This window comes from Microcaecilia unicolor, chromosome 7, assembly GCF_901765095.1.
Source record: "Microcaecilia unicolor chromosome 7, aMicUni1.1, whole genome shotgun sequence".
In the NCBI taxonomy this organism is placed as follows: domain Eukaryota; kingdom Metazoa; phylum Chordata; class Amphibia; order Gymnophiona; family Siphonopidae; genus Microcaecilia; species Microcaecilia unicolor.
This window is the reverse complement of record NC_044037.1, coordinates 179,924,958-179,948,145: the sequence shown is the minus strand read 5'-3', so window position 1 is coordinate 179,948,145 and position 23,188 is coordinate 179,924,958. Positions and strand designations below refer to the sequence as shown.

The window sequence follows — 23,188 nt, the reverse complement described above, 5'->3', positions numbered from 1 at the left end:
GTTTAATCAACCAATTGTGATTACAAATTTTAATTGAACGGAAGTTATACTTGAAATAGGCACCATTTTTCAGCTTTGACACAAGTTTCCCGTTATAAAATTACCCCCATGATACTACTTGGATCAATATTCAAACTCCATAGTCAGCATTTTGTTTAAATGCTGGTGGCGCTGAGTATACATATTTGGCAGTGATCTACGCTAGCTATACAGACAATGTGATATTCCTCTGCTATCCAGATAACTATGCAGTTTATACTAGGACAGCATTTTTGCTGTCTTGACTATTTTCAGCGCTATACGGACAGCAGTTGAACACTTCAGCCTATCCACAGAATTAGGCAGAAAGCCCATGCTGAGCCCCAGCATTATCCATTATTTATAGTGCTCAAAATTGCTACTGTCACTTTAGTAATATAGGAGTGTAGACCGGAGAAACGGAGCACAGCTATCTGCATACTTATAGTATGACACTCCCTGTGTCGGCTTTTGCTATCTTTCTCTTTGGATTTCTACCATTCTGGGTAGATAATCAAGTTCTCACCCATAATCCAGTATTCAGGCCCTCCTGTCCTTCATGCCTTACCAAAAAGCTTTGTAATCATAGGAGCAGACTTTGAACAAGCTCGTTGACTGTGTCTAGGGAAGGGTAATTTCTGTTGGGTTTAGCACTCTCAGTCATTTTGAAAACTTGGCGCCTATGTTTGTAATAACCTAAAGGACTAGCAAAACTAGCAAGGCTGTTTTCCTTCCTAGAAGGTACTTGGGTGCCACCAAGCTGGAGACATTAATCCAGTTAGCTGTAATCAAAGGCTTCATTAAGGGCCTGATTAATTACATTACGCTTATACTCCACAATTACCTATCAGGCTCACTGCAGACATCATCAAAAACAACCAGTTGATTTAAACTGGGAAATTAAAGAAAAAAGCTTAACTTGTTGTTTACTATTCAAATAACATGTACATAAAAGTGCTTTCACCTTCTTCCTAAATTTCAGATAATTCATTTCTAGTCTAACCCCACTTGGTAAGAAATTCCATATTCTAGCTGACTGATAAGAGTATTATGAACCTGTTTATATTTCACCTTCGACACTGAAGGAAAATTACACATTAACTGACTTTCAGCAAGAAGCCCTTTCTTTGAAGAAGGAAATCATAAAAGGAACACGAATGGAGCAGGAGCTAAGCCATGAATATCATCATATCCTTTTTCCTTAGATCAGTTTGGCATAAAGCCCTAGTCAAATAAATGATTTTGTCATTCCAGAGGCTCTACTCAGGTGAAAATCTCTCAATTAACCTCTCTGTACCTACCAGACTGGCTTCTTGTGGAACATCATCCAGGGACAGATGTGGAATTTGAGACGTGACATTTTTAGCTTTGTCACCTGTAAAATAATAAAAGATTTCCAGCAGTGAAGGATACATTTCTTTCTGGACCTATGCCATGGTATGGTAATCACTCCAATGTTTTCACATTCATTAATGATACCATATTAGTCAAAATATAAGAGTTTTCTTTTTCAATATCTACTTCATCTTATATTTGTGGCCTAGCAATACTGGGAACCAGCAGCAACCCACCAATTAAGGCAGCAGCAATGACATCCTGCAAAATCCGAGAAAGGGGGGCAACAGGATGAGGCTGGTACTGTAAGCACAGAAGATGCCAAAACCTTTACAGTGAATTTGGTGGCTGAAACATTCACTCAGGCCTTTGAGGCTTTGATCAGCTTTTTCTGTTCTTAGGAACTGACCAGAGAGGACCAGGTTATGTGCTGATAATCAGTATTAAATTGTGTCTGTTTCTATGTTCCTATGTCGTTTTTGGGGGGGCGGGGGGGGTGTATAAATCTTTTTTATTGACTAAACATCTGTGTTAATAAACAAGGAGCAAATGACTACAACCACAGCATAAACCAGATTAAGTACAGTATGCAAACATTTTCCCCTTATTCTCCCTCCCCCCTCCCCCACAACTATCTGGTTAAGTGATGCAAAGGTAGGACATCAGAGCTTGGAGTGTAAGCTCAATTCAAAATTTGGCAACAGGCTGCTGGCTGTAGTGTAGTTCAAAACCGTTCCCAGAGGCATTGGGAAGCTTTCCCTTTAGAGTCGAAGCTATGTCTAGTCCCCCCATTGAAAGCAACAAGATCATCCATCTGTGGATGCCAACTAGAGTACTGTGAGGGAGTGGACACCCACCAACATTGTAAAATTACACATTTGGCCACCAGGACAGCACGCCAAAAAAAGGCCACCATGCTGGGAGTAGTTGGAGCCGTAAGATTATAATTCTCAAACAAAAGTGTCGGGGCCAAACGCACTGGTCGTTTCCACTGCACCATAATTGCCTTCAGTATTTCGGCCCAAAATGCTTGCACCATCGGACAGCTCCAGAACATTTGACCAAGACTCACTGGGATGCAATTGTATTTGGGGGCACTTCGCTGACACTGTCAATGTCGCCCGTTATGCTTGATAGGGAGACATATAGGCTCGGAGAATAAACTTGTATTGCATCTCCCAAAACTTTACATAAGGTGTGCAGTGATAAACTGTTGACAGGGTGTGTTGTAGCTGAGCTAAAATGGGAACCTTCAAATCTCCTATCCAGTGAACAGCCAAGGAATTATAATTAAAATCTTCCATCAATTCTTGCAAATATTTGTGGTGATATGCCAGGGGGACTCTGTTTTGAGAGTTTAAAGTGAAGGCCTCATTTAATGTATCCTGTACATCTTCACAGATATCTGTCCAACGGAGGCTCCTTATAGTGGCAAAGCTAAAAATACGCAAAACGATCTGCTGGTGGTAGGCCATACTCCGCCCACAAACTGTTGAATGATTTAAGAGATTCATTGTCCAAGAGCAGTTGAGACAGATAATGTATTCATTTTGATCTCCAGCTGGTAAAAACAGACAAATCCGTTCCCGAAGGAAAGTCTGGGTTATGCTGAATGGCCAGATAGAGTAACTGCTGCCAAAAATCAGTGTCTCCTGCATATCCAGTACCAGGCAGCCCATGCCAATTGAATGAATGGATTTCAATGCAAATGCTTAGAAGTACGATCTGGTATTGTGTGAATTTGCCAGCTAAAATGCTCATCTGAAAACAATACCAGCTCCAAATGAGATACTGAGAAATTTTCTGTACCTCAGTACCGATCTTTTACATGCCTCATTATGCAAGCAACATTCAGATATCTCAAGTTTAGCATTCCCAACCCGCCTTGCAATCTAGGCTTTTGTAGTGTCTGTAGTGATATACGGGCTCACTTCACCTGCCACAAGTACCCCCTCAACAATCTGTTCAACACTCACTCATCATTCATCTTCAAATATATCGGGAGCTTCTGAAGTGGGTATAGCCACCTGGGAATCACTACCATATTACATAGTGCTATGTATCCTAACAGTGATAAACGAAGTGCTTGCCACATCTCCAGTGTTCACCGTGCTGAGGACAATAACAGTGGAATATTTCTCACGTTCAGCCCCGAAAGTTCGGCTGGAATATATACCCCCAAATATCTGATACACGCTTCCGCCCAACAAAGTGAAAATTCCCCAGGCCAAAACAGTCTGATCTGGGGTTGAGATGGCAAGGCCTGAGATTTCATTTTGTTAAGCTTAAATCCTGACAAATTCCCATATTCCTGCAGAAGTGTTAGCAACTCTTTGAGGGAGGTGGTAGGATCTGTGAGCAATAATAGTAAGTCATCTGCGAAAGCTAACACCTTATAGGTGTGCCCTCGGACTGTCACTCCCCTCAAACCATCTGTCCTCACACTTTATAGGTGTGCGCTTGGACTGTCACTCCCCTCAAACCATCTGTCCTCATCATGCAGAGAAGGGGCTCCAGCGTAATAATAAGGAGCAAGGGTGACAAAGGGCATCCCTGATGAGTGCCATAGTAGATGGGAAAGGTTTCCGTCCAGACCCCATATATAAGAATAGCCGCTCTAGTGTCGGTATACAGGGTCACTACTGCCTGTGTAAACCACTCCTTCACGCCGATATAATTTGACTATCAAAACGCACCCAGTCAAAGGATTGCTCAGCTTCTAGGCTGGTAAGCAAAAGAGGAATGTCGGACTTTTGACAATAGGTCATTGTTGAAAGTAGTTTGCGGATGTTCAAGACCAATTGCCTACCTTTTACAAATCCCATTTTGTCTGAATGAGTTATATCCAGCAGTACTGCTTAAGTTGCATAGCTAAGATCTGCAAGGATATTTTTAGATCTACATTTAATAAGGAGGTAGGACGGTAACTACCTGGAACTTCTGGAGGGCAAGTCGGTTTAGGTAATAAAGTGATTAACGATGTATTTTCATGGTGTGGAAAATGGGTGGCCTCCACAGCCTCCTCATAATATTGAGTCAATGGCACTACTATTTCACCTTGCATCATTTTGTAAAAATCCCCAGAAAATCCGTCGGGATCCGGTGCAGAACCCAGCTTGAAGGCTTTGATGGCAGACTGCACCTCTCACTGCTATAGATTGATTTAGCCTATCCCTGATCAGAGAGAACAGTTGTGGCTTTCCAGAGCACTGTAAATATGCCCCTCTGACATCTCTGTGCTCAGGGGATCCCCAAGGTTGTTGATAGATCATTCTGAAATGTCAGCTATTTCTTCCAATTTAGTGGTGACGCCCCCACCCTGTCTAATAGAAGGTATAAACCTATGCCCTGCCCAGGCTCTGGTCACTCAAGCTAGTAGCTTTCTGGCCTTATTACCAAATTGCCAGAAGGTGCGTTGCCTGTATTTTAATAATTTGAACGTGTATTTATGTCTATGGGCACTCAATACTATACGGGTTGCTTGGAGGGTGTCATAGGCACCCGCGGAGGGTCTGACAATATAAGTTGTATGAGCTGCTTTCAGCTTATGCTCAAGATCAATAATCCCTTGGGTTAATCATTTCTTCTTCGCGCTGATGTAAGCTATGATAGCTCCTCTAAGTACTGTTTTACCCGTGGCCAAAAAAGAGCAGGGTTGGAAATGCGGGCTGCACTATTGTTCTAGTAATCCACCCATTGCTGTTGCAGATATTTTTGAAAATTGGGGGAATTTAGCACCTATGAGGGAAAGCGCCATCCCTGTTTTTGTGAAAAAAGGCACCCCCCTCTAAATCTATCCATATCATTTTATGGTCCAACAGCTCTCCTGTACCTATACAGGCAGACACCACTCTAGAGAACAGTTCTGTACTGAGAAGTATGTAACCTATCCGCAAGAGTGAACGGTGTGCCCGGAAAACATGCGTGTAGTCTTTCTTCCAGGATTAGGAGGCACCATAGATCTAAAAGACTAAGTGTTTTACTAAAGGTCTGAAGATCTGTGTCTCCACTGATGCCTCTCTCCACACTCCCTGACGAGCAATCCAGAGTAGGGTCCATGACCGCATTGAGGTCACCCATTAGCACCAGTGGGTACTCTGGATGTCCCAAACAATCTTGTATCAACTGTCTGAAAAGGTTTTATCATGCTGAAGCGGACTGTACACTCCCACTAAAACCAGGTCATGCCCCTGTATATTATAATGTGAAAAAACACATAGTGCCCCCCCCATCACAGAACAGCTGATGAACCGAACACGTCAGTGATTTCCAGACTAATATGGCCACCCTCCTTTACGGCCCTGAGATGGAGAGCAAAAGACTTCCCCAACCCACTGCCTGCAAAGCTTCTGATGCACTTGATCAGACAGACCAAATCCGATTTGTGCCTATTCAGTGCTCCCAGGATTTGCGTTCACATTATTGTTCCAAGAAAGGAAATGGATAATTCCTTGAGGGGCTTTAGCTATACTCACCAACAAAACAATGTTCATCCAGCTCCAATCTCTGTACCATAGAGACCACTGGATGCCCAGCCTCAACCAGCAGCCACTCATCTATTCGCTCACTCTCCCATGCATCTTCCATACATACAACACAAGCTTGATTATCTTAACCACCAGACAGCCTAATCCCTCCCCAATCCCGACTCTATGGATCATTAGATGAAGGATAAAGTTTCATTATAATAGGGACTAATGAAATGTTCTTATATTTGCAGTCCTGGGTGTATATGTATTAGTTATCACTATGTTTGGTTTTGCGTTTGTTATTAACCATTTTAGATTTTATTATATATTTCATGTTCCCGTTTAGATTGTTGAGATATAGCAGGCTATAAAGTTTTATTATTAGACATAGAATATAAACTGCACGCTGATGATATCCTTTGTATTACCCCCACCTTCCACCCCCCTCTTACTCCTGAATAACCAGATGAGGCTCATCCGCATATTGCTGTGTCTGAGTCTCCGAGATCACACTTTCTGCATTTGGGGCCCTCCACCCCCCCCCCCCCCCTTATAATAGGATAATGAGAAATACCCTCTTCAAAATTCAGGAAATAGTTTACTGATTAATTACATCTAAAAAGAACATTCACAAGTAGTAGCTTTCCAAAGTTCACATGAAACAACAGCTGGTGAGCAATACGTTTTCTATCTATTATCACTCATGATAATACACCACGGTAATTCAGGTAATATCTGCTGGTGAAGCGTGGAGGTGGTTTAGAAAGTCTTGTGCTGCCTCTGATGATTCGTAAGAGTGCCACTTACCTTGGGTGCAGATTTTGAGTTTTGCTGGCTATATCAGCATGAATTTTGTTTTTCCCATGGAGGGACTCACAGATTTATATATTTATCAATGTATTTATAACCCACATTATCCCCACAAACATGCAGGCTCAATGTGGCTTACAAAACCAGAGAGAGAGAGAGAGAGAGAAACACCGGTGTCGGGCTTGCAGTGCACTGAAAAAGTCCTGAAAAATTTTTAAGTGCTCCCTTATATTGAAGTTGTCTTGTTTCAGGCGATATCCATGAAGAATCTCCACTTTGTGGACATAATTATGGATCTTTATGATTACTGCTTGAGGCTGCCCGCAGCCATCTTGCATCCGGCCCATGCAGTGCGCTCTCTCCAGGCAAAATGTACCCATACTATCCAGCAGGGCAAACTCAGCTGACAACATTTCTCTAATTCCGTAGTTAAGGTCCTCTCCAACACACTCTCTGGAAGGCCAATTATTCTTAGATTCCCGCAGCGAGACCTATTTTCTAGGTTTTCTAATTTTCCAGCTTGTTCTTGCACTTGCCGCTCCAGGGCCAAGAGTGATGCATTCAGGCCAGGAGCCGCATCCTCAAGGACCAATACCCTTTGCTCAAGTTCTCCTGCCCATCTAGTAGTATCCATCAGGATCGCTTCCAAACTAGTAAGTTGTTCCAAAATTTGCCCAAACTTGGGTTCTAATGCCTGTCCTACAGCCTGGGTAAGCTGGAGCAATTGCTGATGTCGAGGCCAGAAGTATTGCCTTCTCCATCTTGACTTCCAGCGTTTTCTGCTTCACCTTTACTGTACGTTGCCCTTTGCCAGCCATGGTTTCTCCCAAAACCATCAGATATTTGTCCATATGAAAGAGCCTCTGTAATGAGATTGTTTTTAATGTTTGTGGGTGAAAGATAGTGTAATCGGGTGCAGGGTCCCTAGAGAGGGGTGCAGCACATCTGCTTCCTCTCACTGCATCACGTGATCTCCTCCTATGTTTCTGTTTATTTTATTAATTTATATTGTCCACCGCCTTATTATTCACAATCGAAAGCTGATTTAGAAAGTCTCTAATAAACTAAACTGTCACACACAGATAGTATTTCAGTTGGGAGGCCCAGTGACCCTACATGGGAGGAACCAATAGAGGTCTGTTGCCGTAAAATTTTATTTTGGCTCAAGAATACAAAGTTCATCTTAAATTCAGGTCAATATGGTACTTGTTTGCAGACTAGGACAAGGACTACCCTATCAGGTTGGAACAAGACTGAGAAACCTGCTCCAGAACTACTGGGTGAGCTTTGCCACAATTCTAGACAGTGGACAAAAAAAAAAAAAAAAAAGCTGTAATCAAGAACCCATGCCAGCACTGTCTGACCTCTTTTCTTTTTATGTGAATGGATCTAATCTTCCCTCACCCCATCTAATAAAAATATCAAAGTACCTTTATGGGAGAAAAATGTATCGTACCACAAATTGTAAAGTAAGTGGCTTCCAAAATATGTTATGGTTTCAATCTCTTGATTTTGGAAATTTCTACATATTGCCTTGAAAATAAAATAACTCTCAGGGTCTTATTCCCCAAGGCTTTTCTCCAACTCCTTGCCAATCAGAAAGGACCTTGATGAATCAGGTCACAACTGGAAAATAGTATAAACCCTGGGTACAGGATTCAACAGCATCCACAATAAAAAAGGAAGGATAGTACCTTCTTCGGCTAAGTGCAGTACTGTTCCAGTATGTTCACAAGAGCTCTCAGCCACTTCACTGTTGCAGCCTAAAAAGACACAACAAAGAAAGGTGATTTGTTGGTAGCATTTGACAATGAATCTTATCAAGTTCCTATTTAATTACAACAGAAAGAACAGCAACAGACTACATCCCTTGTTAAATTTAACTCCCACTACAGAAGCGCTCACCAATCTTTCTGTAGCCACAACGCCAATTCTCGCGATGCCAAAAAAGTGCAGGGCCCCCAAGCAGTGTGGAATAATGACTTCCTACAGAGTGCCCATCTAAGTTGTGACCCTAACCCACAGTCCAGAAAGCTGTGCACTATAGGTTCATCCTGTAGACCTGAGAGAAAAGCATTTCCTCTGTGAATGAAAATCAACCTGTTCATGTTTTAATGTTCTGACGAATCTCGGGTCTTCCCTGGTTTGGATTAAACCAGCTCAGCATCTAAGGAGCCCAAAGTCAACAACATTATACTAGGATCATGTTTTTAGTCATGTTCTTTAATTCTCAACCCAAAGTCTTGTGATGCCTGTAGTTCTAATGTACCTATACAGAGAATAATTTTATAAGTTGACATCTAAACTTGGGCCAAACCAAAAGAAAGGAGGGGGGTGAATGCTTCCACAATAGTTGAACAAACAAGCAGCAAGAACTACCACTAGTCCAATATCTTCCAGATAAAACGTTTATTCTTCGGGTGATGGAAGGTGGGATGGGGGAAAAAAAAGAAAAGGTTTATCTTTGGAAGTTTTGTTCTGTTTGTATGGTTATGGCTTGCCTTTCAATATGATGTGTACTAGTATTGATGCAATAAAAATGATTTATACAAAAGGCTTATTCTCCAAAAAAATGTTGCATAGACAGACCAGACCCAACACAGTCCATGTTTCAGTAATATGCCTTCCTCAGGGGTCACAACTATATAATAAAAATGAAATAACCACAAATAAAAAGAAAAACAAACAAATAATGAAAGAATAAGCATATAAGCATACACAATGGGAATGAAACGTGATACAGTAAAAGACTGTATGAATAACTGAACTAAAATATGACTAAAATATGCATAATACCTGCTAACAGATTATTGCCACCATTTTTTCTTGCAAAAATTTCTTACATTTTTCATATTCATGCCATTTCACATATTTATTGTTGTCATACCACCACTGATTAGCTTAACTATTGTTATGTCACAAATGTGTATGTATTGTGTATATTTTATTCATATTTTAATTCCAATTATTCATATAATCTTTTACTGTGTCAAGTTTCATTGCGATTGTATATCTTTTGCTTATATGATTATTCTTTGTTTATTTGGATTTCTGTTTACTTGTGATTATTTCATTTTTATTTTATAGTTGCGACTCCTGAGGAAGGTATATTGCCAAAACACAGACTGTGCTGGGTCTGGTTTGTCTACATAAATTTTTTGGGAGAATAAACTTTTTATCTTGAAGATATTGGACTTCTGGTAGTTCATGGAACTTTTCTCTTCCACTCGGTTTTTTAGCTAAACTTAGGCACCAACAGTGCACCTAGAATATAGAACACTAGCACTTACATGCGTGATTGGCATCAGTAAGTGCCAGTCACTATTCTATAAACAGTACACCTAACTTACCTAGCACACAACTGTTGTGGGCGGAGTGTGGGCATGTTTCCAAACAAACCATGCAATTTCTAGAATTCTATTAGTTGCACACACTGCATCGCACATTTAGGCATGCCCACTTACACCAGACATTGACCTGCCTGACTTTTGGAGTGCCAATGCAGCTTTGCACTAATATTCTCTTAACAGCAAGAAGGGCTTTCGCGCCCATTTGTGCAGAGCTGTAAGAACAGAAAATTAAATTTGCACTGATGTATCCAGGGAAGCTGAGAATATTCCATGATGGCACAGAAAAAAATATGGAGGCTGTGGAACTGGCTAGAGACTTTATTAAAACTTTACCTCCTAAGGCAGCAGCGTGAGGGGCTCAGCAAAACGCTGGGTTCCTAGTATGCAGGACTGTGAAAATGCAGTGTGATAGCAGGAGTTTGAACTGAAGATCAGTGAGCCAAGGTAGAAGGGCTGATTGAAGGGATTGAGACTGCTATGCTGTTTTGAGCTGGTAGGCCACCGGGTTTGCCTGGACATTTTCTGGGGGGTTGGTGGTAATGCTCTTCTCCCCCTCTTCCCTGTTTGTGTGCGAGTTCAGAACACGAGAAGGTATTCTTTGGGGGGTTTGTAACGGACATGAGGGTTTGTGCCAGTGTGTATATGAATTTATAATAGGGGGAGAGACCTGTTCTAGTTTTCCTTATTCCTGTTGGGGACTTAGGGGGTTTTGTTGGAACAGGGGTGGGAGAGGATTTGTATTGATTAATATGCTTAGAATTTAAAATTGCGTTATTGTTCCAATTTACTTGCTATGTTATATTGTGGGGGGAAGTGGGACACTTATACGTGAAGAGCTCCTTACAGAGCTCAATGGGGGGTTTTGGGAGTAGTAAGGGGGAAGGTAGTAAGTGGGTGGGGGAGGGGGATAGGTAGTGTTGTTAAAGCCTGACCGAGAGCCGAATAAGGCTGGGTCCTATAGGCCTATTTCTTTGTTACCGTTTGAAGCGAAATTGTTAGCAAAAATTATGGCTAATAGATTAGCTAGGGTATTTCCGGGTTTGATAGCAATACCGCAGGTGGGATTTGTTAAAGAGCAGTCAATGGCAAAGCACCTGAGAAAGATTTTAGTCTCTTTAGAATATCTGCGTCGTTAATCCAGGTCCGCCTTGCTGATTAGCTTCAATGCTGAGAAAGCATTTAACCGAGTCCATTGGAATTTTATGTTTGCGACTCTGGAGGCGTATGGCCTGAATGGTTATTTTAAAGAATCGATAAAAGCCTTGTACCATGGCCCAGTGGCAGAGGTGGTGGCAAATGGAGTGCTTTCGGATTCGTTTAGGATAGCGAGAGGTACTAGGCAGGGATGCCTATTATCGCCCCTTCTGTTTGCTCTGATGCTGGACCCATTAGTGCGGGACATTCTGAGGATGGAAGATGTAATGGGAGTGGAGATGGGGCTGGAACATTTTAAAATAGTGGCTTTTGCAGATAACTTGTTGGTGATTCTTAGGGAACCTCAGAGGTCGTTGAAGGCACTATTGGAGATATTCACTGAATATGGAGAGTACTCCAGGTTTCGTATAAACTTAGATAAATCCGAGGTCCAGACTATTAATATGTTAGAAATGAAGTGGGAGCACTTGAACTGCCCTCTTAAGAGAACAAGAGGTTCCTTTCAATATCTTGGGATACAATTACCGGGGAACCCGGCGGAGTTGTATAAGCTGACTATTGCCAAGCTGTTTTCTTTTACTAAGCAGCTACTAGACAGATGGGAGCGGTTACTGATATCGTTGATGGGTAGAATATCTCTGTTTAATATGATTATCTTTCCTAAATGGCTTTATTGCTTTCAGACTTTGCCACTCTGCTTTGCCAAGGGGGATTGGAAGAGATTGCTGGGCATGCTTTCTCGCTTTTTTTTGGAATAGGAAGAGGCCGCAGATTCGAATGCAGGACCTGCTAGAAGACTGGAATAGAGGAGGGTTTGGATTTTTGAATTTATGGAAATATAGCAGAGCATGCTTGTTGAGGCATTTGGGGGAATGGCTAATGGGAACTTCTTATTATACCCCATTGGAGAAGGAGGAGGCTTGGGTCAGTCCCCTGCATTTAAACTACATCTTACAGGCCAAAGTGTCAGCCTTACCATTATGTTTGAGAGTTAGTACTATAATACGACCGATGAGAGTGGTGTGGGGTGAATTAGCTAGACTTTGGTCCTTTGATGCCAGGGTCAGCAGGTTGTTACCTATTAGGGGGAATGGGGATTTTCTGCCGGGCATGGAAAATAAATACATAAGAAATATGAGTGATAGGGGTCTTCAGCTGGTGCAGGATTTATTGGACTCCACTGGCGGTATTAAGAAATTGGATTCTTTGGGTCTTGGTACAATTGAGTGGGTGGACAGATTTTCATATCAACAGGTATCTCATTATATTGCAGCCTTGCCTCAGTCTGCGCTGGCAGTGGATGTAGGGATTAAGTTTGGTGAATTATACGAAAAGCTCACGACCGATCCTGTCTCAATCTCATTGCTACATAAACGGCTTTTGCAGGATTGCCTGACCCGGGAATTTGTTCGGCTGGCTATGAGATGGTCGGTGGATATGCAGAAAAGGGTTGGTGCAGATATTTTGGTGCAGTGTGTGAGACGAATAGTAAGCAGGATAGGATGTGCGGAATTGCGGGAAACTCAGGGTAGAACTATTTTTAGGGCCTATATTTCATTGTCAAGATTGTATAATACGGACAGAGCAGAATCGGCCATGTGCAGTAGATGTGAAGATCCAAAATGTACCTTTTATCATGCAATGTGGACTTGTCCAGCGGTTATAAGGTATTGGACACATATAATTAAATTTTTGGAAACACTATTGGGTAGGAACATACCACTGCTGCCGGAGGTGGTGTTGTTGGGGGTTGACTTGCCAGGGGGGTCAGGTGCTGTCTATCAGGCCTTTTTTCGGTACAAGGCATTTGTGGTGGGGAAGAAATGTATTTTGGTAAATTGGATAAAGCAGGACGCCCCGTCATATTGGCAATGGCGCAACAGATTTCACGCATTACTTTTAATGGAGCTTCGGGACTCCTATCTCAAACCTAAAGTACAGCGTCAGTTTTATTTAACATGGGAACCATACATTAATAACTTAGACTCGAGGGCCCAAAGCTACATTATTAATCAGTTGAGGTTGGAGAAGGAGAGTTTGCATGGGAGGGACTAATATAAAGTGTGTGAGGCTTTTACTGTCGGTATGAAAGGTAAGGGAGACAGCCTGGAGTTTTGGGGGGGGTAGGGGGGAAGGAGGGGGAGCTGGAATTGTTGGGTTGATTGGTAGGGGTGGGGTCGGGGTGACTATGGTATTCAATGTTTTCTGTACATGGAGGTGCAATAATAAAAGATAGGGGAACGGGAGAGGGGGAGGGGGAAAGAAAAAGGAAAAGCTATTGTCTGATGTGTCAGTTGGTGTGGGGATCATCTGTATTTGTGGTCGATTTATAACTGAATTTGATGGTTTGTACTATTTCAATAAAAAAGTTACAAACTATAAAAGGTTCCAGAGGAGACTCTGGAAATTATAGACCGGTGAGTCTGACGTCGGTGCCGGGCAAAATGGTAGAGACCATAATCAAGAACAAAATTACAGAGCACGTTCAAAAGCATGGACTAATGGGACAAAGTCAACATGGATTTAGTGAAGGGAAGTCTTGCCTCACCAATCTGCTGCATTTCTTTGAAGGGGTAAACAAACATGTGGACAAAGGTGAGCCAATTGATATTGTGTATCTAGATTTTCAGAAGGCGTTTGATAAGGTCCCTCATGAAAAACTACAGAGGAAATTAGAGGGACATGGGATCGGAGGTACTGTCTTACTGTGGATTAAAAACTGGTTGAAAGATAGGAAACGGAGAGTAGGATTAAAAGGTCAATATTCGCAATGGAGAAGGGTAGTTAGCGTGGTCCCTCAGGGATCGGTGCTGGGACCTCTGTTTTTTAAAATATTCATAAATGACCTAGAGATGGGGGTAGCTAGTGAGGTAATCAAATTTGCCGAAGACACAAAGTTATTCAAAGTAGTCAAATCGCGGGAGGATTGTGAAAAATTACAAGAGGACCTTACGAGACTGGGCGTAATGGCAGATGACGTTTAATGTGAACAAGTGCAAAATGATGCATATGGGAAAGAGGAACCCAAACTATAACTACATCATGCAAGGTTCAGCGTTGGGAGTCACGGACCGAGAAAGGGATCTAGGTGTCGTTGTTGATGATACGTTGAAAACTTCTGCTCAATGTGCTGCTGCGGCTAGGAAAGCAAACAGAATGTTGAGTATCATTAGGAAAGGGATGGAAATCAAAAATAAGGATATTATTCTGCCGTTGTATCGCTCCATGGTGCGACCGCACCTCGAGTATTGTGTTCAATTCTGGTCACCGCACCTCAAAAAAAGACATAGTGGAATTGGAAAAGGTGCAGAGAAAGGAGACAAAGATGATACAGGGGATGGGATGGCTTCCCTATCAGGATAGGCTGAAGAGGCTGGGGCTCTTCAGCTTGGAGAAAAGGCGGCTGAGGGGAGATGATAGAGGTCTATAAGATAATGGGTGGAATGGAACGGGTCGATGTGGAGCGTCTGTTTCACGCTTTCCAAAAATACTAGTACAAGGGGGCATGCGATGAAGCTGCAGTGTGGTAAATTTAAAACGAATCAGAGGACATTTTTCTTCACTCAACGTGTAGTTAACATAGAGGCATATTTTCAAAGCACTTTGGGAGGCTAAGTTCCATAGGTTTCTGTGGAACTTTGGGAGGCTAAGTGCTTTGAAAATGAGCTTGTTAGTAACATAGTAGATGACGGCAGAAAAAGACCTGCACGGTCCATCCAGTCTGCCCAACAAGATAAACTCACATGTGCTACTTTTTGTGTATACCTTACCTTGATTTGTACCTGTCCTTTTCCGGGCACAGACTGTATAAGTCTGTCCAGCACTAGCCCCGCCTCCCACCACTGGGCACTATCCCCGCCTCCAAACCACCAGTCCCGCCTCCCACCACCGGCTCTGGCACAGACCGTATAAGTCTGCCCAGCACCATCTCCCGCCACCGGCTTTGCCACCCAATCTCGTCTAAGCTCCATAGTTAAACTCTAGAATTCGTTGCCAGAAAAGGTGGTTAAGGCGGTTAACTTAGTGGACTTCAAAAAAGGGTTGGACGGCTTCCTGGAGGAAAAAGCCATAGAATGGTATTGAATGGACGAGAGAATACAGTATTTCTAAGATGGGCAGGACAAATTGCTTGTTCTTTTGGCCGCTGTCGGTGACAGGGTGCTGGGCTCCATGGACCCTTGGTCTGTCCCAGCATGGCGATGCTTATGTACTTATGTAGCTGTTTCTATACATAGAATAAAGGTTTCAGTTTGACTTATACTGTTATGCTGTGTGGAAAACACTGTCAACTTTACACTGGCACACAGACACTCCTCTCGCTTTGAAGAAACGTTTGATCTTTATTCCTGATTGTATACACACACACATACACACGTATACACACACACCCACACATACGTACATATATATACACATACACACATAAAAAATCAGACTATCACCAATACTTGTGATAGACTCTGGAGGAAGGACTTTGTGCCAATACATAGCTGTGTCGAGTCCCGTGTTTTGAAAGTACAATTGTTAATAAATTGATGTGACTTTTACATCTCAGACAACTATTTTTGTTGGACCTCACTCTTTTTTGTTGCTGCGTTCACCCATGAGACTTTTGTTTTCTTTGCTTTGTTTTCTATTGAAGTAACCCTGCCTTGAACTAGAAGACGGGAACATCTTTCAGATAACAGGAACATCTTTCAGATAAGTTCTATTCATGTACACAGAATATGTGATATACAGTAGTAATCTTCAGGATCAGTATACCATAAATTGAGTAGAAACTATCTAAATTCACCAATGGTATTGATATAGACAAAGTGCTCTTATTGCACAATTGCAGGAACCAAATCTAATTTCAAATGAACTGTTTCTCAAAATAACATTTTATTGGATCTATCAAATATGACTGACTCATGGAAAACAGGCTTTAGTTTCTCCACAGATTCAGTTTCTCCATTATTAGGATCTAGTTCTTCTTTTTTTGACACATCGGGTTTGGGAATTGGTCATCTAGATTGGGAAACTGTAAATTTGAAATTCAAAGAAGCCATCAACTTAGAACTCAACAGTGCAGCTATAGTTGAATATTGTAAAGTGGAGCATATACCAAGAGGCTTACGCCTCAATAAAGCCCAGCAGATCTTTAAGGATGACCAACAATTCATTGATCGATGGAATAAGACACTCAATAAATGTTCCTTCGATTTAATGTTGTTGATTATCAAAAAGAGTAAAACCGTTCTAGAAGCCGAAAAAAATCGTACTTCATGAAGAGCTAAAAAAAAGTTAAAAGACAAATGTTCTATTTCAGAATATGAGAAAGAACATGACAAGTTAAAAGAATCTTTGATCATGTTCCAGGAAATGATTAGAAAATCAAAGTTAAAAATAAGTTTGAAGAGGACACCAAAGACTACATGGAAAATCGCGTTTATCCCTGGACGTCAAATAAATATAAACCTTTTCCTGACCCTCAGACAACCGAAATTGATGACACTTTCGAGTCTGGATTAAGCGACAGCGGCAGTAGCAACAATGATTTTTTTTTTTTAGAATCTTGCCGCCCCAGAGGCCAAAGAGGAAGCCGATGCAATCGGATACAGTGGAGAAGTCAATCCGGACCTACACATCCCCAAACCAGATCCAGAAGACAAATTCAGCAGTAGTAGTTAATCTCTCTTCCACAACTTTGGAACAAGCTGAACTCTCTATGTTGTCAAAAGGTCTATCATTTGTACCATCTGCTCCCTTCGATGAGTTTCAGTTTTGCATTGATTTAGAACATTTTATTAGGTGATTACAGCTACACATATTTTTCTTTACCAAAGAACAATCAGAAGATTTTTCACGAGTAATGGTCCGGTCTAATTGGACCCCTCCAGGGCCCTTAGACCCTGTCGTAAAGATTTTTAAAGAGATAATACTGAGAGACATCAAAACACTCAACAAAAGACATCGATATCATGACAATCTGACCAAAAATGAAAGACATTCTTTAAATGAAATTGAAATCAAACCACAACATAGTAATTAAAAAGGCTGACAAAGGAGGAGCCGTGGTTGTCCTTAACATAGATGATTACATTGCGGAAGTATCTACCCAATTGGCAGACACTAAGATATATGTGAAACTGGACGTGGATCCCACCAGTGAAATTCAGGATGAGATAAAAATTCTTACACAGGAAGCTTGGGAACAAGAGTTTTTGATCAAAAAAGGAGTTAAATTTCTCAATTGTACACATCCAAGGACCCCAGTTCTCTATATACTCCCGAAGATTCATAAAAGATTAAAAAAGCCTCCTGAACGTCCCATACTATCATCGAGAGGCTCCTTATTAGAGCCTCTATGTACATTCGTAGACTATTTCTTTAAACCATACGCTGGTCAGTCTGCATCATTTGTGAAGAACACCACACACTTCCTCAATATTTTACATGAAATGCCGGTTCTCTCGAATACGAACATCTTTATGGTGACCATGGACATTAAATCTCTCTATACATTTGGCAGGTGTTAGAAGATCAACCAAGACCAGTAGAGGTGCCTTCTGAATTCTTATTTAACTATCCAAATTAGCACTCAATAAGAATTTTTTTTGTTTCAAAGGACATTTTATTTACAAACAGCTGGAGTAGCAATGGGGGTCACGTTCGCACCCACGATAGCCAACCTGTATATGAATAACGTTGAAAAGAAACTGTTAGCAGATTCACCTTTTCAAGAAAAACTCCACACTTGGATACGATATATTCATGATGTTTTTTTGCTATGGTCAGGCGAAATTAGACAGTTGAAAGAATTCATCAATTGGATTAATACATGCGATGCTGCTATTCAATTTACTGAAGAAGCTGTGGGACTTAATGTCCATTTTTTTGATGTATCTGTGTCCCTAGTTAATGGTCATTTTGACACTAAAGTTTACAGGAAACTGACAGACAAAAACAGTTTTCTACAATACCATAGTAGTCATCCTCATGCATTAAAAAACAGCTTGACCTATTCTCAATTTTTGCGCCAGTGAAGAGTTTGTACCGAGATGGATGATTATAAACTTCAAGCAAAAGAATTGGCTACAGGTTTGAGAAAACACAGGTACCCGAAGCACATTGTAAAAAATGCATATCTGCGAGCAAAATACAACGACAGGGATTTATTTTTGTCAACTATTTCATCTAGGTGTGGAGACAATTCCTTTGAAACTTTTGTCTTGCAGTACAAGTCGGGGGGGGGGGGGGGGGGGGGGGGGGGAAGAGGTGGCGGCAATCTTAAAGAAGAATCGGGACATCATGAAAACACAGTCAGTATTTTCCACAAGAGCACTGAGAATTGCTTATTCCAGAGATGAGAATTTAAAGGAGATCCTAAGCCCGGCAGTCATGCCATCCAACAATGCTTGCAAAATATCCAACAGTGCTGGACATAAGTGTCACCAATGCGCCTTTTGTAGCATCACTGTCAAATGTACAGAATTTAGAAACCCTAAAGATGGTAGGATATATCGCCTACGGCAAATCATTGCATGTAGCAAGGACCATGTGGTATATGCTATGCAGTGTCCCTGTAACAAGCTTTATATTGGTAAAACTTCTTGTCACTTGTCCATATGGTTGAGTGAGCACAAATCTAGCATCATTCATAATAAAACTGGTACTCCTTTAGCATCACATTGTATGAATTATGGTCATCAATTTGAATCGTTAGTGTTGGGTTATCACTCACATTGAACAATCTATACGAGGAGGCGACAGAGACAGGTCATTGCTACAACAGAAACAGAGGTGGATACATGCCCTTAATACTATAGAGCCCAATGGTCTTAATACTGTACTACAATGGGCTGCATTTTTTAAAATAAATTTCTTTAGGTTTATCTTGTTAACAACTGATTGAGTTTTCCAGGATTATGATGTCAGCCCTCATTTGACTGGCTGACTAAACTAACATTCTGATTGGAGCATTTTTTTTGACAGCATCCTTTTAAATTGCAGGCGCCATTTTAAGCATGGATGTTGCCATAAGCTAGCTAGAACATGAATGCACAGCATCAGTATGTCTAACAATATAGAAAAGAAGATTTAATGCTGCTAGTATATGCGTTCTTGCTTTTTGACTATGAATTTCTTTTTAGGACATTTCTTGGCTGAGTCTCCAGGAGAAGCTGCTGAGAAACGGGTCCCCGTTGAGACCTCAGCCGAACGGAAAATCAGCTGTGCACTTCAAAAGAAGCTAAGTTCAAATTTGTTTGCTCAATTTAGTGTATGTGAATAGTACAATAAAATTGAAAAGTGTTTTGGATCCACTAAACGTTTACTTTCCAAGGGAGGTTTTTCTGACCCATGATTATAGATGGACCAATCCGTATGCTGGAATTTGAGTCAGCAAGATTTGTGGATTTAGGTCGTTATGAGATCTTTTCCTCTCTATTTTTTTTTAATAATTGTACTCTTGAAAAACAGTTCTTTTGAAATTAGATTTGGTCCCTGCAATTGTGCCATAACAGCACATTGTCTATATCTATACCATTGGTGAATTCTGATATACAGCAGTCACAGATTCAGACAGTAGGTGATGCTCATGGACACCCCCATTCTTTACCAAACCTACAAATGCCATCTCTCTCCACTCCCACCCTAAAGTGAAGACAACAGCCTTATAAACAAGGCAAAACAGTCACCCATACCTTGTTATAATACTATCACCTTCTCAAAGACAACAGCCAACATGGTTAAAAGGTGAAGTAAAAGAGGCTAAAATAATGGAAACTATTATAAAGAATAAAATTACAAAACAGAGACAAACATGGTTTAATGGGACAGAGTCAGCATGGCTTCAGCCAAGGGAAGTCTTGCCTCACCAATTTGCTTAATTTCTTTGAAGGCGTGAATAAACATACGGATAAAGGTGAGCCGGTTGATGTAGTATATCTAGATTTTCAGAAAGCTTTTGATAAAGTTCCTCATGAGAAAATTAAAGAGTCATGAGATAGGAGGCAAGGTTCTGGTGCAAATTAGGAACTGGTTATTTGACAGAAAACAGAAGGTAGGGTTAAATGGTCATTTCTCGCAATGGAGGCGGGTGAACAGTGGAGTACCACAGGGATCTGTACTGGGACCAGTGCTATTTAACATATTTATAAATGATATGGAAATCGGAACGACGAGTGAGGTCATTTGCAGATGACTCAAAACTATTCAAGTTGTTAAAACACATGCAGACTGTGAAATATTGCAGGAAGACCTTAGGAAATTGGAAGACTAGGCAACCAAAGCTGATGAAATTTAATGTGGACAAATACAAGGTGATACACATTGGAAAGAATAAACCAAATCATAGTTGCCAGATGCTAGGGTCCACCTTGGGGGTCAGCACCCAAGAAAAAGCTTTAGGTGTCATTGTAGATAATATGCTGAAATCTTCTGCTCAGTGTGCAGCAGCGGCCAAAAAAGCAAACAGAATGCTAGGAATTATTAGGAAAGGGATGGTGAATAAGACCGAAAATACTATAATATCTCTGTGTTGCTCCATGGTGCGACCCGCACCTTGAGTATTGCATTCAGTTCTGGTCGCCGTATCTCAAAAAAAGATATAGTGGCATTAGAAAAGGTTCAAAGAAGAGCGACCAAAATAATAAAAGGGATAGAACTTCTCTCATATGAGGAAATGCTAAAGAGCTTGGGGCTCCTCAACTTGGACAAAAGATGGATGAGGGGAGATAAGATTGAGGTCTACAAAATCCTGAGTAGGGACACTCAAGGAATTTACATGAAAATACTTTTAAAACAAATATGAGGAAATATTTTTTCACTCAACGAATAGTTAAGCTCTGAAACTATTTGCCGGAGGATATGGTAACAGCAGTCAGCGTATCTGGGTTTAAAAAAAGGTTTGGACAAGTTCCTGGAGGAAAAGTCCATAGTCTGCTATTGAGACAGACATGGGGAAGCAACAGTTTGCCCTGGCATTTGTAGCATGGGCTGTTGCCACGATTTGGGTTTCTGCCAGGTACTTGTGACCTGGCTTGGCCACTGTTGCAAACAGGATTCTGAGCTAGTTGGACCATTGGTCTGACCCAATATGGCTACTCTTATGTTCTATGTAATAAAACAAAATTCATTTTGTAGCTTTGCTCCTTAATTGGCTCACTTTGGACATATAGGTTTGTAAATTCTGCCATTTGCTTGTGTAAGTACTGACACTTACATGCGTAGGTTACAAAATTGCCACTTAATGGCACTTACATTTCAAAACCCGTGTGATGCTGATTTTTATTTTTTTTTAAATGCACCCTTTGTAGGATAGCTGTTTCCAATGTTCATGCTGTGAGATAGCATGACTATGGCAGCAGGCAATAGCCTTCACAAAACACAGCCAGATAGTGGGTAAAGTGCGAGCAAAAGTTTTTTTAATGTACAATCCAGCGGCTTAGCCATGAGGACCTGTGCCCCTTTATTTTTGGCTCAGGCCTCCTCCAAAACTGCACTCTCTCTATTTCCCCCCCCCCCCCCCCCCCCATACAGTTCAGCGTCTCTCTGCACCCCCTAGTGGGCATCCAGAGTGACCTGACTGCTTGTGAGTGGTCCTTCCAAGGCCTTTCTCCTCTGTGACATCTGGCCTCCTGTGATATAACTTCCTGTGGGCAGTGTTGCCAGGTCTGCGGGTTTCCCGCACAATTGGGCGACCGGTTGCGGGCAATTTTTGCCAGCTGCGGGAAATTGGGTGGCTTACAAAAAGCCGCGGTGCGGGTTTGGGCGCTTTTCTGGGGCTTCTATTGGTCCAATTTGGTCCAATAGAAGCCCCGCAGAGGCAGGGTTAATGATGTCGGATGCGGGGTTAGTGACGTCTGAGGCTACATCGGGGGCGGGGTTAGTGATGTTGGAGGCTACGTCGGGGCGGGGTTAATGACGTTGGAGGGTACATCGGAGGCGGGGTTAATGACGTTGGAGGCGGGATTAAAGATGTCAGAGGCGGGGTTAAGACATGGGGCGGGGTTTAACTTTGTGCGGGTTTTGGGTGGGGAAAAGTTTTTCAACCTCGCAACCCTGCCTGTGGGCAGATGCAAGAGAGGAAAGGCCCCAGCAGGACCAGCTGCAGCCAGTCTATTTCACTGTCTGCCAGTCATATGTCAAGGACCAATGGGGGAGGGGGCAGAGAGATGCCAAACCTACACGTGAGGGGGAGGAGTGAGCAACAGCAGAGAAAGATGCTGGACACACACATGGGGGGAGGGGAACAGAGACGCCAGACTTGTGTGTGGGCAAGTGCAGACAGCAAAAAGGAAATGCATTCCCCCCCAGTCTACCCATGAGCTCCCCCCCCCCCAAATGGACTGCTAGATATGCCCCTAGTATAATCAAAAGGGAAGCATTGCTCTGGAGTCTTTTCCTACCACATAATGTATTTAATCTGTATTGTGATACTCTGGATTGGATAAAAGTAGTGTTGTGGATTTACATTTGAGTTTTGGTTTTACACATTTTTGGTAAATCCTTGTTGTTTTTTTAAATTTGATAATCAAAAGGGAAAGATCCAACAACCTGTTTTTTTCACATGCTCTCCAATAACCAAAATCTGATTCCTATCAGCTCACAAGAACTTCAGTGTGCACAAGGAAACAGCTTAAACTGAGCTGTAACAAAGAAGTGCATGCAGTGCTCCTGCCAAGCCACTAAGGTTGAGTTTTCCACTATTCAGACAAGACCTTTTCCTACCTTGGGGAATTGTCTGGCATCTTACAGTTGCATAGGTTGGAGGGTGGGTCCTTCATTCCCCTGGGCCTCTCTGGCTTGTTTCCCTTTTATGGTTATAACTGTCCTAAGTGTACCATGCCCTTCCTGTTCTGCATGCCTTTGACCAGCCTTTTAATATGGCTCTGTGAAAAGTGGAACTGGCAATTTCCTATATGTGGCATCACAATCTGCAAATTACATGTGTTTTTTCCAGTGTCCTTAGAGCTATTTTACAAAAAGCTCTGTGTTCAGCGAGTGTTTTGTAAAATACCTTGCTAGGCTAGTTTTATTTAAGAATTTCTATTCTGCCTAAAACTA

The 23,188-nt window shown here is 41.8% G+C and overlaps 1 protein-coding gene across 4 annotated transcripts in view; it reads right to left on the bottom strand.

Moving 5' to 3' along the window:
* Nucleotides 1–23,188, bottom strand: part of LOC115474664 (caspase-10-like) — a 161,970-nt gene that overhangs the window by 22,913 nt on the left and 115,869 nt on the right. For all 4 annotated transcript variants that reach the window (XM_030210256.1, XM_030210259.1, XM_030210257.1 and 1 more), the window contains 2 exons: nucleotides 8,327–8,395; nucleotides 1,320–1,393 (listed from right to left, as the gene is read on the bottom strand). In XM_030210256.1, coding sequence (XP_030066116.1) covers nucleotides 1,320–1,393; nucleotides 8,327–8,395 — 143 coding nt within the window. The remainder of the gene's footprint in view (nucleotides 1–1,319; nucleotides 1,394–8,326; nucleotides 8,396–23,188) is intronic.